Below are 16,392 nucleotides of genomic sequence, written 5' to 3'. Positions count from 1 at the left end.
GGAAAAATTTGCCTGCAGAAAAAGTTTTCTTTTACAAATGATAATGTTATTATTTTTTTGTATCGTTTATCAGATGTAGAGTTTTCATTTACTTTCTTATCTTTACTAGCAGGTTGGTGTCAAAATGTTCTTAGTGTTCTCAGCTTCAGCTTGACATTTTCTTTCTGTTTTACAGCTGATTATTAATCACAGGAAGAACTGAAGTAACAGCTGCCTGAAATGCTTTTCGATTTTTCTTTCTCTGGTTCTGTGGACGTCGATTACTTCTCTGCCTGGAGGAGCCCATGGCTTCTTGGTGTTCGAGTAGGATATTTTTGTTTGTTTTTCTGTGTATTTATGAAACTTTCAAATGTGCACCAGACCTTTCCTGTTTGTGGGCTTGAAGAATCCATGACCCTGACAATCTGTATTACCAAACAAATAAAAGAAAGGTGGCCAAACCTTTGCATGAATGTTCCCTACTTTGCATAAAACTATACAATTGACTTGTGGGAATCATTTATTAACCTTTTCACTTCACTCACTGTAGCTAAAATGTTGGACTTTACAGTTCTGTCGTGAAGAAAGCTGGAAAAGTGCAATAACACCAGCTTACCACTGGGTAGCGCCACAGACACAGTTTTAACTTGGCAATTCAGCATTTATTTTTAGCAAGAAATGAAGAAAAACTATTCAGTAACAGAGTTTTATTTTAATAAAATGTGTTAAATACAAAAACATTTTAAATATTATCTGAAAATGCAGTTTGATTGTTATCTTTGAGATGCATGTTGCTGCCAAGTCACATAAATTTACAGCACCTGAGATCAGTTTTCTGTCTGAACACTTAACTTTTATGAAGAAAATTAACAAAGGAGCATGCTAGGTTTCACATTTTTAAAAAATGCTCCCCTCCTTTATGTTATCACTGTTTTACCCTTAAAATGCTGTCACTGGTGCAGAACATAAAATATGCCTTGTGACATTTTAAGAATTTCAAAACTGATTCAAAAACAAGATGATCCACTATAATTTGTGACTAATACATATTTTACAGTGCTTTCTTTCTACATGCAAAAGTTTTGCCTATGAAAAACATCATTCTTAACCTGATTAAATGTGTTGGTCCTGTTAGATATGCTGTCCTCACATTTCCTTCATTTTAGATTTAAATATGGATGTAAATTAAAATCAGGGCTATTTCAGAGCCATGAACCACATAAAATGGTCATGTCTGGCTTTTTTTTCTTCAACAATAAGACTTTGTATCACTTTGTCTGTATGTGGGAATTTCTGTGGATGTACCCTGACTCCTTCAGATCATCTGATGGAAGGCGAGCAGAAACAGGACAGAGACCAAAAGAGCCTCTTCATCCATTACGAACACTGTCCCATTATTCTCCATTTCATCAATGAAGAGTCCTAAAAGGAAATTATTAAAAAGTGTTAACATTAGGCATAATTTCTGAATGTAGTTTGAAGGTTTGCAATAAAAAGAACATTTATTTACAGTTTGGATCAATCATATTAGAAAAGTGTCTGTTATTGTTCATAAACAAAGAAAACCACCAAGATGGACATCAGATTGGACAGAAAACACAAAGATTAGCATCATCCAAATGCAGTGCTTCTCTTAAAGAAAACATAACTACAATATTTTTCATCCATCCTATAAGTGTTGTCAAAGAGAACTGCAGATACAGAAAGTTAGAGGATGTTAAAGGGACTAAACAAAAAGCCGATGCAGTTTATATTTGTGCTTAAATAATCTTTAACTGCACTGGAGGTCTAATTTATTCCAAGGCATTTTTCTTAAATATAACATTTCACATGTGATGAAAATAAAAATGAGTAAATATGGTATTATTGTTCTTTTAAAACATATTGTGCCAGAAACAAAAGTACTGTGTTGGATTCATAATTGCCTAAAATCCTGTGGCAGAATTGCAGTTTATGTTGAACAACCTTAAACACGTAAACCAGGATTCAGTTCCCACCTGCAACATTTAATCCACCACCTTATCATTCTGTTGATTTTTCGGTTATTACTTCTATTATTTTCCAGCATGATTTGATTAAGTTTTAGTACCAAAAAGGAATAGTTTAGTTATGTTAAAGAATTCAATTTAGGCTGGATGGACCCAGTGGAAAAAGTGGATTTGTACCTTCCTGTGAGTCGGAGTGAAATCTCAGACACCTGTTGCAGAACCAATCATTCCGGTAATCAAGGCATCAAGGAGAGGCCTGTTGCATTTAATGGTACCAAAGTGTAATTTGAAGATGTTATGTGGCTCCAATGTGCAGTGTAGTGGTAATAGATTCTGTGTTTCAGTGCTTGTAATATGGTCACATACTTCTGCATCAGCTTTCATATGAAAAGAAGAAAAAAAAAAAATTTTAAAGCAATGGTTCTGCAGAAAAAAAAATCAGGCAATCTGTCACACCCCAAGAACTCAAATCACCTCCCTTTTTTGCTCAATTTGCCAACCTTCTTGGAAATCCATAAATGGCATCACATGAACCGTCCAAACTACAAATATGTGAATTTGTGCAATTTTCCACTCAGGTGGAGAGGTTTTCCCAGCTGATTTTTCTGGTGAATTTTGATCAGAGGCAGAACACTGTCTGGCAGGGGTGTCTCTGCCTGGATGCCAATTCAAGCTGGGTGTTTTTTTTGTCTGTAATTGGTGTTATTGTTCAGAGTTGTGCATGATTGTGGGCTTTTAATCACATTCAAATGCTCACTGGTTTGTAAGAAGGGGTTGTCAGAAGTGGGGAGTGTGTGTGTGCACAGAAAGAGAAAGGGAAAATAAAAAGTATTTTTGTAGAATGGATAAAAAAATGAGTAGAAATATGTTTATGTCAGTTTTGTTTGTCTTTAGCGTTAGCAAAATATCTTATGAACCACACAACCAATTTAAATGAAATTCTCAAATATTTATCATTGAATATACTTCTACAAGTGAATAATTTTTGAATAATTCAAAATGTCCACCACAGCCAAGTGACCTTCAGACACACAAAAATGGATCTAAGTTAGCCAATTTTACAGACACTGGGCTAAAATTTGGTTTGGTGGTAGCTGAACATCGACCTCAACACTCCAAGCACGACATGTGTTGTTATTAGTTTTGTTTTTTGATTATTACCACCCAGGATCCTGAAAGATGTCCAACCGACAAAACCTATGATTACTGAGAGATGGTGCTAAATGTCACAACAGTCTAAAAATCTTATCTTGTCTCAGTGAGCCTCATTGGGTGCAGTGACTTTATAATGCTAAATAATGTATCAGCACATCCATTGTGCTAGATTTATTGGCTTAGAGAAATAGAACTATGGAAATTACAAGAGAAATTGTAACCGTGAGATTTATTTTTTAACCAAAAAAAAAACTTCAGCATCTAGCAAATGAATGCTGTAACATTCTGTTCTGCTTTGTGTTTATTTCTAGCCCGCTCCAGGGAGGAGTGGATCATGAGGGATTCTACTGCAACATTTCAAAGCTGATTTCAATGTCTTTTTGATACGCACAGTAGAATGACTGTGTTCTTCTATTTGACTATCGAAGCTCACCAGAAGCTCTGTGCAGTCCTCCCCTGCTGCTGATGAGCATGAAAAGCCCCAGTGCGCTTCCGAGCCTTTGGACACCCACAACTTCAGGCAGCACCATGATGTGGACGGCCACCATCGCACTGAACACCAGACCGCACCAAAGCAGCAAGCAGCTCAGGGAACGTGGAGGCTAGTGGGAAGAGGAGCAAAATGGGAACAAGAATAATCAGTGTTGCTGTCAGCTGCTGCACCTGAAGTTTAGTTCTTAGTTCAGTTCTCTTTGTACTGCTTGTCCTCGTTCAAGTCCTCTTCTGGGAGGGGCAAGCCTTCATCTTCCTTTTAGAGCTCAGTGATGTGACTCTCATCTTCTGTGGCTTTTAGGGGCCTCAGCAGCACACCACACACACACACACACGTTCAGCTGCAAACCCCCCAGGATGAGCAAAGCCCCCCTCCAAGAAAAAACTGATGATCAGCAGCTGGAACAGGAGGGTAAGGATAAATGTAAGGATGCACTCTCCAGCACTGCCCTGGGTGTTTGCCACTGAATGCTTCTTCTCAAAGTACATGCCCAGCACGGTCACTGTGGGAGTCAAGGTTGATCCAAACTCAAAACCTGCATCAAAAGAAACAAATGCATGTCCTGTGGATCAGGTCGCCATCTTGAATTTTGAAGGTATCTTATCTTATTTAAACCTTTGCTTTTATATATATATATATATATATATATATATATATATATATATATATATATATATAAATATATATAACTTGTGTGTGTGTGTGAGAGAGAGAGAGGGATGTTGGCCTGGATAACCCTGAGCGTCTCTTTAGGTATGCTGCAGCTGGTTGCTGGCAGAGGTTCAGTAATACATTGATTTTCTTGGCAAGGCAATGTTTTCGTTATTGGTTTTAAATAATAAAAAAAGATTATATGTTATTTGATTGAATTGGTCTAAACAAGACTGGTTTTTGAAAAGAACTTTATTGATTTAGATTCAATTGTTTTGATTTTAATTTAATCCATTTTCCATCCTTTGCTGTTTATCTGTGGTTGAGTCACAGAGGCAACAGAAACCCAGAAATCCCTTTCTCTAGCAACATTTTAATTTAACCTGAATGAATTTATTTGAACTGAATTTAAACTTAGCAAACCTTGTATATTAAAAATCTATGTTTCTGCTTGAAGCAGAAAAGGAAACTGGTGATAGTTACCCAAAATGAGAATAGTTGCCTCTGGAAATGAGGTGATCCATGATGTTCCTGATGCTGTGATTCCAAAGTATTAATATGTCACAAAATAGAATACGCTAAAGGACTTAAAGATCAAACTAAAGACAAGAAAACAAGAGACCAGGATGAACCAAGTGCTGCTGGTTCCACGGCTTCCCTTCTGTTCTGAGGCTTTGATGGAGGATCCATGTTGACTTGGAAGGATTTTTGCAAAACTCAGATACATAAAGAGAGACAAGGGTGTTATATATTTTATCTTCTTTAGAGCAGTCACTATTTCCAATGACACAAGCCACAATACTTCATCTGCCATATACTATTTGACCTTATCCTGCCATTCAGCTTGCTACCAAATGAGGAAAAGAGTCTATTTCTTTTGAAGATTGAATGTTAGCAGCTCTCCACAGTCAGTGTGGGAGGCCATTAGGATGAATAGCTAACAAGCACGCTCACTTACCAAAAGGAAGAGGACACCTCAGACAACATGGTGGCGTGCAAAACATGAGCAGGAGCCAAGTGGGGCCAAGGGGTGGACCTGGGATTGGTTCCAAGCTTAGCATTAATAATTGAAGCATGCAGTGTGTGAGGTCTATAAAACATAACAATCAAGTTACATGCTGGTCTGAACTTTCCTGTCCTGACAGAATTACTTTGTGTTTATTATGCAATCAAACAAACAAGCAAAAAATGAAACTTAACTGAATCAAGTTTGCAGAGGATTTCCTTCTGTTTCAACATCCTATTCTGTGTGCACACAGTCCTAAGCTCACCACAAATAACCTAAAGAGCCTGAAGGCCAACTGATGTAATATCTCCCCAAATTATTTAAGCATACTTGACATGTTTTTCAGATAATTAATAACTGCTTTAATTGTTATTGTTGGCATGTTTGCAATTAAAGACATGATGATTTATGTATCATTTGGCTCAAAATATGTTCATATTTTATGTAAAACAGAGTAGAATATAATATTATTAAATATATTAATCTTTATTGTAATATTTATATTTATTATAATCTTCATCTTTAATGAAAATAGAAAAAGTGTCATAAACTGCTTATTTGGTCAGTGGAGATTTACTATGCATCATAGACTTTACCTCAGTTCATGTTTCTAGTGACAAACACACACACACAGGCACACACACACACATCCATAATATACATCACAATAATGAAGCCTCATTGAATGTACAACACCTGCTCACAAATTACAGGGATTAACACAACATCTGTGTGATTGCACATCTCTTCCTAAATCTATATTTTGACCTCAAAATGCAAGTAAAGTCTTTCACAGAGGGGTGTATTTAGATTTACCTGTTGAGGTCACTTTAAACCCATCATCTCCTCCAGATCTCCAGGCTTGGTGGGACCTGATGTGCAGCTGGACGGTGGGGATGTCACTCAAATAGTGGCTTAAAAAGATTGTTGAGTAAATCATTGATGCAACATGTGAGCAGCTGATCTCTGGAAGAGAAGAATGAATTTGAACAGCTGGTTGCCTGAATAAAAGAGATGTCATGAATGTGACATCATGAGTTTCCTTCCTAATTAGACTGATTAGCACTTTAATAACAGCAATATTAAAAAAATAAGGAAAAGGGTTATTTTTCTAACAATGTTAATGGCTTTATAGTATGGTCAAATAATGCTATGTCTGAAAAAAAATTATCAAACAAATTTATTATTATGAAATAATAAATGTTTAGTTCTGTGCAAAAATCTCAAGTGATCTTTCTTTTTTTGCTTCAGAAGAGCAAATTGTTAAAAACTGTTTTGAGCAATATCTTTTCAGCCTTTTAAACTTTTTTGTTCAGTCATTTTCAGTCCAGTACCAAACCACTTTAGATTTTGTTTGTTTTGTGAAGTCTCTTAACTCTGACTTATGAATCATTCAGACATAAAAAGGCTCCTAAAACAGATAAACCAGTGTTGTGTCGACACATAAAAGGAATTTAGCAAAGAGCCTATTTTAAATCTGACCTTTAGGCACTTTGTTACTAGCAGCCTGTCACGAAGACATATTTTGTTCCTACTGCTGAACTTGAATTTACAAAAAATACCAAAGATATACAATTTTACAGGCAGAAAAAAGCAATTTAGCACAAACAAAATATTCCTGACAAGTCACTAGCTGCAAATTAATCATTGAGGGTAAAGAAAACAAGTAAAAGGGGTACAATTTTTAATCACCTTCCCATCTGAGTTTGTGCTATTTAAAACTACATAAGCTACAAAAATAAATACAAACAATCTTTTTGTGGAACACGATGCACAGCCACACTGGGAAAGATCAAACTGCCTCAAACAACGGAGACAATCTTCTGCATGGGGCGAGTCGACACAGTGGGGCGCGTTGTGAGTCCTTTCAGAAGCTATAAGCTTTTTTCTGATCATAACTTTGCTTTTTTCCCCCTCACAGACAGCTAACATAAATCCTCTGATGAGCAATGTGTCACATCAAATTGCTGTGATCAAAGTTTGAGTTTAAGGTTTTTAGATTGAATACGTCTTCAAAGCAAATACTGTTCATGATGTTGGACAACAAAATGATGTCACTGGTCATCAAATCTGAAGTTTTTGCTTTCAAAGGACACAAACAAAACCAACTATTTTTACTTTTGTGTTAATATGGATTTAGAACTGTGAAATGTCTTGAAGATGGAGTGTTTTTAGATAAAAAAGGTAAAAAAAACTTCCAAAGATATTTTTAAAATAAAGGGCCCATGCTTGGATTTATTGGCTCCATTGACTTCCTAATTTACAAAATAGAAAAATATAAAAAAATATTGCTGTCTTGACAAGACTTCTGACACTCCGATGGCTCAATTATTAATGATATTTTTCATGGAAGTGTCTGGAAATGTTCATTAAACTGTCTCAGTACTACAGCCTACACATAAACATTTGTAAACTCTGAATGCAGCTCAGGATCTGCCTCCTTTCTGAGCGCCACAGTTCACCAAAGAGGCTGACTGCCAAAGTTTGCAATGTGGGAGTTTGTTACTAAAGATAGGCATGTTTACAAAGCCAAGTAAGTACATAGAGTTTGGACAAAGTTTACATGTAAACCTGAGTCAGCAGACAGCAGCAAACACAGCCTGCAGAGTCACTGTTGTTAATGGTTAGTTTAATGCATTACTTTAATATCATCTGGAACTGTCAGCACCATATTATACCACCTAAAAGAAACACAGGAATTTTTAAACGTGTTAATACAAAACAGAAACATTTGTCAAATATGTTTCTCAACTTATATATTAAAATAGCCATCAGGTTGTCTTTTGAAGGTATTATGAATATATTCAGTTTTAGCCTGTTTTAAGCAGGATAGTCCAGTGTTTGTTGCAAATATCCAGCTGAGATTCACATTGAGGGTATTTTCATACAACTTGCTCACAGTCTTTGGAGAAATAGGCCCTGACATTGTCCACAGTTGTTATTTCGAATGTCTGTATAGAAAACAGGAGATTGTTTGTGTGACATGAAATGAAATGAAAAATCGGGCCTGACGAAAGAGACAGGAGACAAGATATGAAGGAAACTATTTGTAGCCAACCTTGCTGTAGTGCTGGTTGTTTTTGCATTTTTATTGATGCTCCACGCCATGAGATATACACATGAAGCACCACTGATAGTAAGGACAGATATTGTTTTTATCTAAATGTATATAAAATGTACAGGATTTCATGGCACAGTGGTAAAGAGGAGGGTGTCTGGGTCTGGTTTGGGAATCTCAAGGTCTCGTCTCTGCAATTGCTTTTATTTTAAGTGACATATGTTTCAGCTGTATTTATGCATAGTTTGTGTTTCAGTTATGCAAGAGTTGGTTTCTTCTCCACTAAGAATTTTTTTGCAATAAATTGTAGATTGGTTTTAAAATACTGAGCAGAAGTGAGATTACTTTGATGACACTGTATGTTTTTGTCTAGTGGAAGAAAATCCCAATACATGGCATTCAGTGACTCTAAATTAACAGCCAACTGAATAAATATTGGCCTTTAGCTGTATGAACAAGAACCAGTGGGGTGGTAAATTGACAAATTTGCAACAACACAGTCTTGAGGATGTAATCAGAGCAAAGCAACAACACTGTAACACAACCTAAGCAGAAATTTGATGATTTGTGAGATTGTGCCCTGCCCTCATGCACACATGTGCCACAATAATTACCATATACACCAACGTGCCAGTTGGATTGTGTTCATGTGATCCAATCAGACACTTGATTGTGTGCTGAGCCAAGGTCGTCATAAAAGAACAATGAGGGGATAATCATATAGGGATGGAGTTTGCTGGCTTAGCTGGCTGGACCTCATTCCCGCTCTCTGATTAGTGGTGGAGCCACACATGATTGTTTATTACAGCTGGTCTTTGTTTATTTGGGGATGTCTTTTCTTGAATTCTGCTGATAAAAGACGCACCACATCAAGAATTTCACTATTCAGAATTTAAATCATTCTGGTTGTTTGTTTTTCAAAATCAGCTTTCAAAATCCTTAAATGAGACATATTAATAAATACAACATGACTAAAGCTGATTAATCTCTAAAGCTTCATTTAAAATACCTGGGAGTTCAACACTGCTGCTTTATTACCTGAGGGAAGTTTAAAGATGTTTTATGGACTAATTTTTAGGCTGGTCATGTTCCATAAAACTTCCCCTAGGCACTGCACCTTCTCCGCTCTCTGAAAATTGGCTCAGTCAAAGAGAATTTAGATTCAGCCCTGCTTAAAAAGCAAATCATGTATCCACACTTACTCACACCGTCCTGCACACACAGGAGCACCCACTCCACACCTGCAAACCTCCTGTAACAGATCTCCTTTTATCCGTTTCAAAACAAGCCCACAAGAATATTTGGTGATTTTGTTTTTAGCTGAGTCGGGATTATCGCACCAAATGAAGAGGAAAGCATTAGAAACTGGGGTTTAAGGCTTCCTCCAGAGAGCAGAACACAGCCTTGTCAAAAATCCTGCAAACATAGAAGAAAAGCCTAAGGGAGGCTGGAGGGGAATAGATTTGACTTTTTTGATTCATATAAGTACTTTTTTGTGGCACACAAAATAGGTAGATTCCTCCTCCTTTTTTAGTAAGTCAGCAACTTGTTTTTATGACAATAAGTGCTGTAGTTGTCCCACAGGGACAGCTTTTTCTTAGAAAAATAGTTGGTTAAACACATAAAAAGAAAAACACTTTATTGTCCCAACAACATAATTATCAATCATAATTTTGCTGTCTGTGTGTACGTCCATCTTTTTGTAACATCAGCAAAATATCCCATGAATCACTGAACAGATTTTAATCAAACTTTTAGAAAGTAGTGATTAGATGAACATATGCAATGATTTTGGAGTCAATGTGGATTAAGCCAACACAAAAATAGCTACACTAAGTCAATTTTACAGACGTCATTCTAAAATGTGATGTAGAGACTGATCCCTGAATTATACTCTGAGTGCTAACTAACTTGCATAAGATGTGAAAACTTTCCCATTAACTATTAGAATCAACACTGTTTGCTAGCAAAATATGCTGGTATTTCTCTGGAATTAGTTGTTGGACTTTGCATTTTGTTTTTTAACCTTAGATGCCTTACGATCCGATGGAAATTAGCTGAATCATCATCTCTCCTATACCCGCCCTGCATCTTGTATCCTGCCCTCCATTTCCCACTGGACGCTTCAACCTCTGCTTGTCTTTCTGTGGCATAATCCCAGAAACCACAGGCATGCATAGCCTAGTTCAAACAGCAGTCATTAGTGCTGATGGTTGGTGGCCAATTAAATGACTGCCCATCGTTCACCCACTGACACTGCAGAATATTTTCTAAAATAGATGTGTTTCAATGGGGGTTTGGACTGCTGAACACATCAAAAGACCCCTAAAGCTTGTTAATAAACTACAGTGCAGCCAGCTCACTGACATTATGCACATATAACAGTCAAACTACTGTGTATGAAACAATGTACACTTCACCCTCAGCAGCTGCAATACTGGTCACAAAATGACCAAGCAAATGGAGACAGGAATCACTGAGAAACAGATATCATGTTGGGGCCTAGTTTGATGCATGCAGATAACAAATAAATAAATAGATTTTCACAGAAAAATAAGATCAGAAGAATAAGAATGATATTTGTCTTGTTTTTTCTTTTCATCAGTTTTTTTTTTAAATTTTCCAGACATGAGATAAAAAAACTGCTTCAGCTGCGGTCTTACAGGAGTTTTCAGATGAGTACACATCATCTCACCTGTTATTTACTCAATATAATTTTGTATTTCCCATGTTTCAACCTTTGTTGCTTCTCCTATGAGTGTAGAGGAAGACATGGAAACAATTCAATACAAGATGTCCGTCACAGCCAACTGACCTTAGCAAAGGCAAACTCAATCAATTTTACAAATCCTGACTCATACTTTAAGCTCTACACATTGGGCAATAACTTTACTTAAAACTTTGTGATATTGTATGAGATTAAACATAATGTTGTTTTCAAGATTTGACCAAAACGACTACAACTCTGTTATTTCCCAACATAAATTGATCATAATCTGAAACTCTGGCATTCCTTTCAGGAAATCCAAGAATTTAATTACTGGTCACTGCAGAGTCACCTCTGTGAGCATTCTGATGAATATTCTGTGTGAATTTATGTTCATTTGACTGTATGTGGCATTTACTCTCTTTTTTGTAAGGTGCATGTCTTCAGCAGTCCAACAGGACTGGGTGAGAGAAGCTGAGAGAAGCTGACATGACATGAAAGGCTAATTCTCAACCCAAGCACATAATACTTCTCATTATAGAGCTGGAAAATGTGCTAAAGACAAGATACTCCTCTTTTTTTCTCTCTCTGATAATTAATCCTTGCAGTTGCCTCATAACTCCTCGTTTCTGTCACTTTGAACTTCTTTTAGTCCATTAAAACACACCTCCTCTGATTTCCTCATGACTTTCAGATTTCAACTCAATGTCTTACCTCTATTGTTTCCAGTCTTTTTTTGCTGAAGTCTTTTTTTTGCTAAATTGGTTTGAAAGTCAAGTCCCAACAGTTTGACAGAACTGGCAGATTTGAGTACAGATTTGCTTTTCTTTTTTATACGTTTAAATTAGGGAGGAGGGAGAGACACTCCAGCATTCCTTAAAGACTGAATAAATTCTTCATTTCTGTCTAAGCCTTGTGCTCTCCATCTACATGGTGGGATATAACCTCTGCAGGGATTTTTGTTTTGATAGTCAGTTTCTGTGTGGTTTAATTGGATTCACATCTTATCAGAAATCTTGTGGTGCACATCCACTGTGATGCAAACTGCAGGGCGCTAACACTGATCATATCTCATGAACAGGCAAGGAAGTCAAAAGGACGTTTGTTACAACAAAGAACAAACTTGCTATATTGTCTCATTTGCCTGACTGACCTTAAAACGTGAGATGAAAGAACATGATCAGTGCAATAATTTGCATAGGAGAAAAATAAATTGTACAAAACAAAATGTGGCAACTGCTGCAAATTGGATGTTCATGTGCATACAGCTAACAGGTTACCTGTGTTGCAAAACAAATCAGTGATTCTTCTTTTATCTCACTGAGTTTAAATTGATGTCTTCTATAAACTTGACCAGTTTTGCACCATTATAAAACTATACATTAAAACAAACTTCTTAATTAAAGTCTGAAAGCTGTAAATACAGAACATTATCGCCTTTCTGAAAAACTTCAGTCCTTGAACAAAGAAACTGAAGTAACTGAAGAAGTTTTATTGTATAACTTGAGGCAAGTGGTCTTTGGTCTTTAATGGTAGTGAAGTTTTGTAATTAATTTCCAAAACCTGCAGTCTTTAAAATGCAGCTGAATTCTGAATAATCGGTATGCATAAAAGTGAGTTTTGCTTCATTACTGTTAAGGTAAAAAAATGACATTAGCCCAACTTGGCTGTAATGAATAGTAGTTTTCAAATCTCCGAGAAATAATCTAATTTTTGTGATATCTCTGAGAAGCAGAAAAGGATAACTTCTTAGATTTAATTTGTATATTTAAGCTGTAGCTTGGATTTAAAGTCATATAAAGATTACTGCAGTTTTGAGTTGAGATTTACATATTTTAGATCTGTTCTACATTATTACAGCAAGTTAATCTATATACAGTTTTCAAATCTTTAAGCATGTCTAAGAACACAAAGCTCTTCGCTTGGAATATATTACTTACTTTGTGAGCCTCAGCATATCATTATTAATACACTTCAAAGGAAGAAAAACTGCCTTGGAAGCTCTGAGATGCAAGAGGAGAAAAAGGAGGCTGCATTTATGATATTGTTTAGTTTCTGTTTTTGTTTGTGACCTCAATAATCCACATTATGCTGATGTTGTAAAGCAAGGATGGGCATTTTAAAATTTTTTGATCCACACTGGCTTTGTGACAGATCCATATCTGAAAGCTAATGAATATGTTTCAGTTCCCAGCATTCCTTAAATAAATGCATAATGCTTGCCTGTAAAGTTTCAGACAAAGACCATTTCATGTTGAAAAATAAAAAATGAGTTGGAGCCCTTTTGGTCAAATCTTGAAAATAATGTTATGTGCGAACTCGTGCAATATTGCAAGATGCCATACTCAGAGGATGTTGTTACTGACTCTCAGCTAATATCCCAATGACATTTAGGTCAGGAACTGTACAGCACACTCAGTTGTAGCCATTTTGTGTTGGCTATGGTCGATTAGTTGTGGTAGCCTTCTTGAATCAAACTGTCTCAAAATGTTAATCAGCTAAAGAGCATTACTGTCTAAGAGTTTCATTAAAATCCATCCAGGGGTTCATGAGATATTTTATTAACAAACAAAACATGGTTGGCTTTATCAGATAATGCTAAAGTTTTAAGCAAATTTCTCACGCAATGAGTTGATGTTGCAGTATGTGTTGAGAATGACTCTCAGCTACAATCACACCAAACTTTAGCTCAATATCTGTAAAATTGTCTGTGGTGACCATCTTAAATTAGGTTAGCTCCAAAAGTTGATCAGTTGTACTGGTACAGTCAATGATTATTTAAATACAATTATTAGTTGTAATTAGATCATTAGACCTATTAATTGTTCATGTTCAAATAATAAAGATCATAAAACTAAAGACAATAATATTTTATAAGGTAAAACTCCTAAAAAGATAAATGCTCTAGGAGTGGTTGCAACAAAGATCTCTGCAAGTAAAAGATGAGTAATAACATGTGCTTATTTTCTTAGAGCTGCTTGCTTTTTCTAATGCTGCAGGAAGCAATCATTTATATTTGTGCTGAAAATCTTTTCTTTTTTCTTACAAATTATGTGATTGTTTTGCTTTTGAAAACACCCCCTAGAACTGCACGAGTTGCAAGTAAAGACAGATGTGGAAGAGTGTCATAAAAGCCTAAATCTTTGTGCCTTTTCTCTAACTGTAGCAAAGTTTTCTTATGCTTTTGTTTTAACATCACTTCTGCAGAGTTTTTTTCTATTACTTTTTTTACTCCAGCTAAACAACCAGCACTGTACAACACCAGCTCTGTGGGCCTCGGTCCTAATTTTACCAACAGCGAGGAACGCACATTTGCAAGTTTATTCCTGCAGCCTTGTTAATCACACAGTTTCAGTCTCAAAGGGCTTCCCAACGCCCACATCATAGGAACAATGAATGCATTATGTGACCTCCACAGCCTATAGACTGTCAATGAGAGAGAAACACACCCACCTACACGTCACCTTCAAATGTGAGTAGGTGTGTGAGCGAGCATTTGTCTGCATGTGGAAGCAAGAGTGAGAGAAAAGGAGATGCATGCCTTTGTAAACTTTTGATTGATCTGTTTACATGATTTAACTTTTAGAATAAATTACATGTGAAATGTATTATGTGTAATAATGCTGTGCAGTGGTGTTTGACTGCTTGAATAATGACTCAGTTGTTCTGTTTTCAGTTGAGCAGTCATGGAAATTATGACCGAGGAAGAGAAAACAAAGACAAAGAGAGGCAAGAAAAGACAGCAAAACCAATCCAATAAAAAATAAAAACAAAAACCCCTTATTCTGGTCAAGATATAAAGTCATAGGAACCCTGCAGTTTGCGTCCTGGAGGTGCAGTGCAGATTTCTTTAGCAGCAACACTATATGTGATGAGCCTGCTGAGAAAATCCTAAAAGAGAGAAACGGCACAAGGGATCCATCCCAGTGAGATCTCCAGAAACATCCTCTTCTCCTGCTGGTTGTGCATGGGCGTCTGTACCTAAAAAAAGGGTAAAGAAATGATTTATTGCAAGAAAGAAAGACTGAATCTGTGAGGAATTGCTTAATTTATTGTAGGTTTCATCATTAATCTTAACCAACGCAGGCATTATTTATCCCCATTTTCCTTAAAGCTAAAAAACATTCTTTGACTTTTCCTACTTGAATTAAATCCCTCCCTTTTTTATAATTCATAAGCCAGTATTTTCTTTCTCAGAAAATTAAATTACACGGCTTAATAGCTTAAATATTACCTCATTTATAAAGAGAGCTTTTACATAAACCTTTAAAATGTCAACCCAATTTGTTGTCAAAAGCTGCAGTTTGAGGAAACTCAGTTAAAATAGTTGGATGAATTCTGTAACATAAATATATGAAGACATTCAGAAATGTTCAGTTAGCTTTTAATTTACATCGTAATAACTTTTATTGGTCCACATCTTATTTGAAAGTTTTTTGATTAAATCAAATACATAAGAAAGTTATTTATCAAGCAAATAGATTCCAGTGGCCATGTTATTTTTTTTTTCCTACGATTTTACAAACTCAGACTTACTACATTTGTGTGGTAACTTGGATGCTGTTTAGTTGAAAAAACAGCACAAAACTAAACAAATGTAGTATTATGTGACACTGGTGTGTCCTTTTATAAGCTTTTAGGAGCAGCATTAAAGGTTTACAAACATAACAGAACATGCTGCTCATGTGAAGTCATTATATGCTTTACTAACTATTTGCATCCTTCATTTCTAGCAAAAACAAAGTGTATTAATAGTTAAATGTAAGTAAAATAAGTTTTAAAAACGCTTGTTTTCTGATATATTTAGCGTTGAATTGGAATAACATGTTATGGCTCTGTCAGAGTAAGACTTAGTCAGGGTGGTGACCTTTTTTCTATTAAGGTTGAAAAATCCGTCCAACCATTAGAGCAGCTAAAAGCATATTTATAAGATGAAGTGCATCTTTCTGAAGATTATTTGTCTTTTTAACTGATTCAGTATCATGTTCAATGTGAGTTACAAACAACCCTGACAAATATTTAGTTTTTTAACTCTAACTACAGACACTTTAAACCTCAGTCCTTGCGATCCATCATATTTTATTCAGACTGATACACTCTGGGCCATGTGTGTTCGTGCAGGAGCTGCAGATACCAGCGCGCCCACGAGTCCCATCAGAGAATCAGTCAGAGAAAATTAGATGCTGTACTGCATACTGTTTGGACTGGAAACACTTTAATTGTAAACCAACCAGATGAGGCTGAGTTTCAGACAGTAGCCTGTGTATGTGTGGCTTTTAATCCCAATTTTAATCTAGATTACATCAACATCTGGCCGGTCTCTACATCTGTCCACACAACTATCTTGCAACCCCC

General features: G+C 36.1%; 1 protein-coding gene across 1 annotated transcript; it reads right to left on the bottom strand.

The window, feature by feature from the left end:
• Positions 1-749: 749 nt before the first annotated feature.
• On the bottom strand, positions 750-4,956 carry si:dkey-246g23.4 (uncharacterized protein LOC559426 homolog). The gene is given in 7 exon segments (XM_037978283.1): positions 750-1,401; positions 3,556-3,689; positions 3,691-3,798; positions 3,857-3,948; positions 3,950-3,997; positions 3,999-4,150; positions 4,899-4,956. Coding segments are annotated over 7 exon segments (765 nt in total). The 3' UTR covers positions 750-1,228.
• Between the last annotated feature and the right edge of the window lie 11,436 nt (positions 4,957-16,392).

The sequence above is a fragment of the Kryptolebias marmoratus genome, linkage group LG11, assembly GCF_001649575.2.
Source record: "Kryptolebias marmoratus isolate JLee-2015 linkage group LG11, ASM164957v2, whole genome shotgun sequence".
In the NCBI taxonomy this organism is placed as follows: Eukaryota; Metazoa; Chordata; class Actinopteri; order Cyprinodontiformes; family Rivulidae; genus Kryptolebias; species Kryptolebias marmoratus.
The sequence above is the reverse complement of the archived record's forward strand: the minus strand, read 5'-3'. Positions and strand labels throughout refer to the sequence as shown.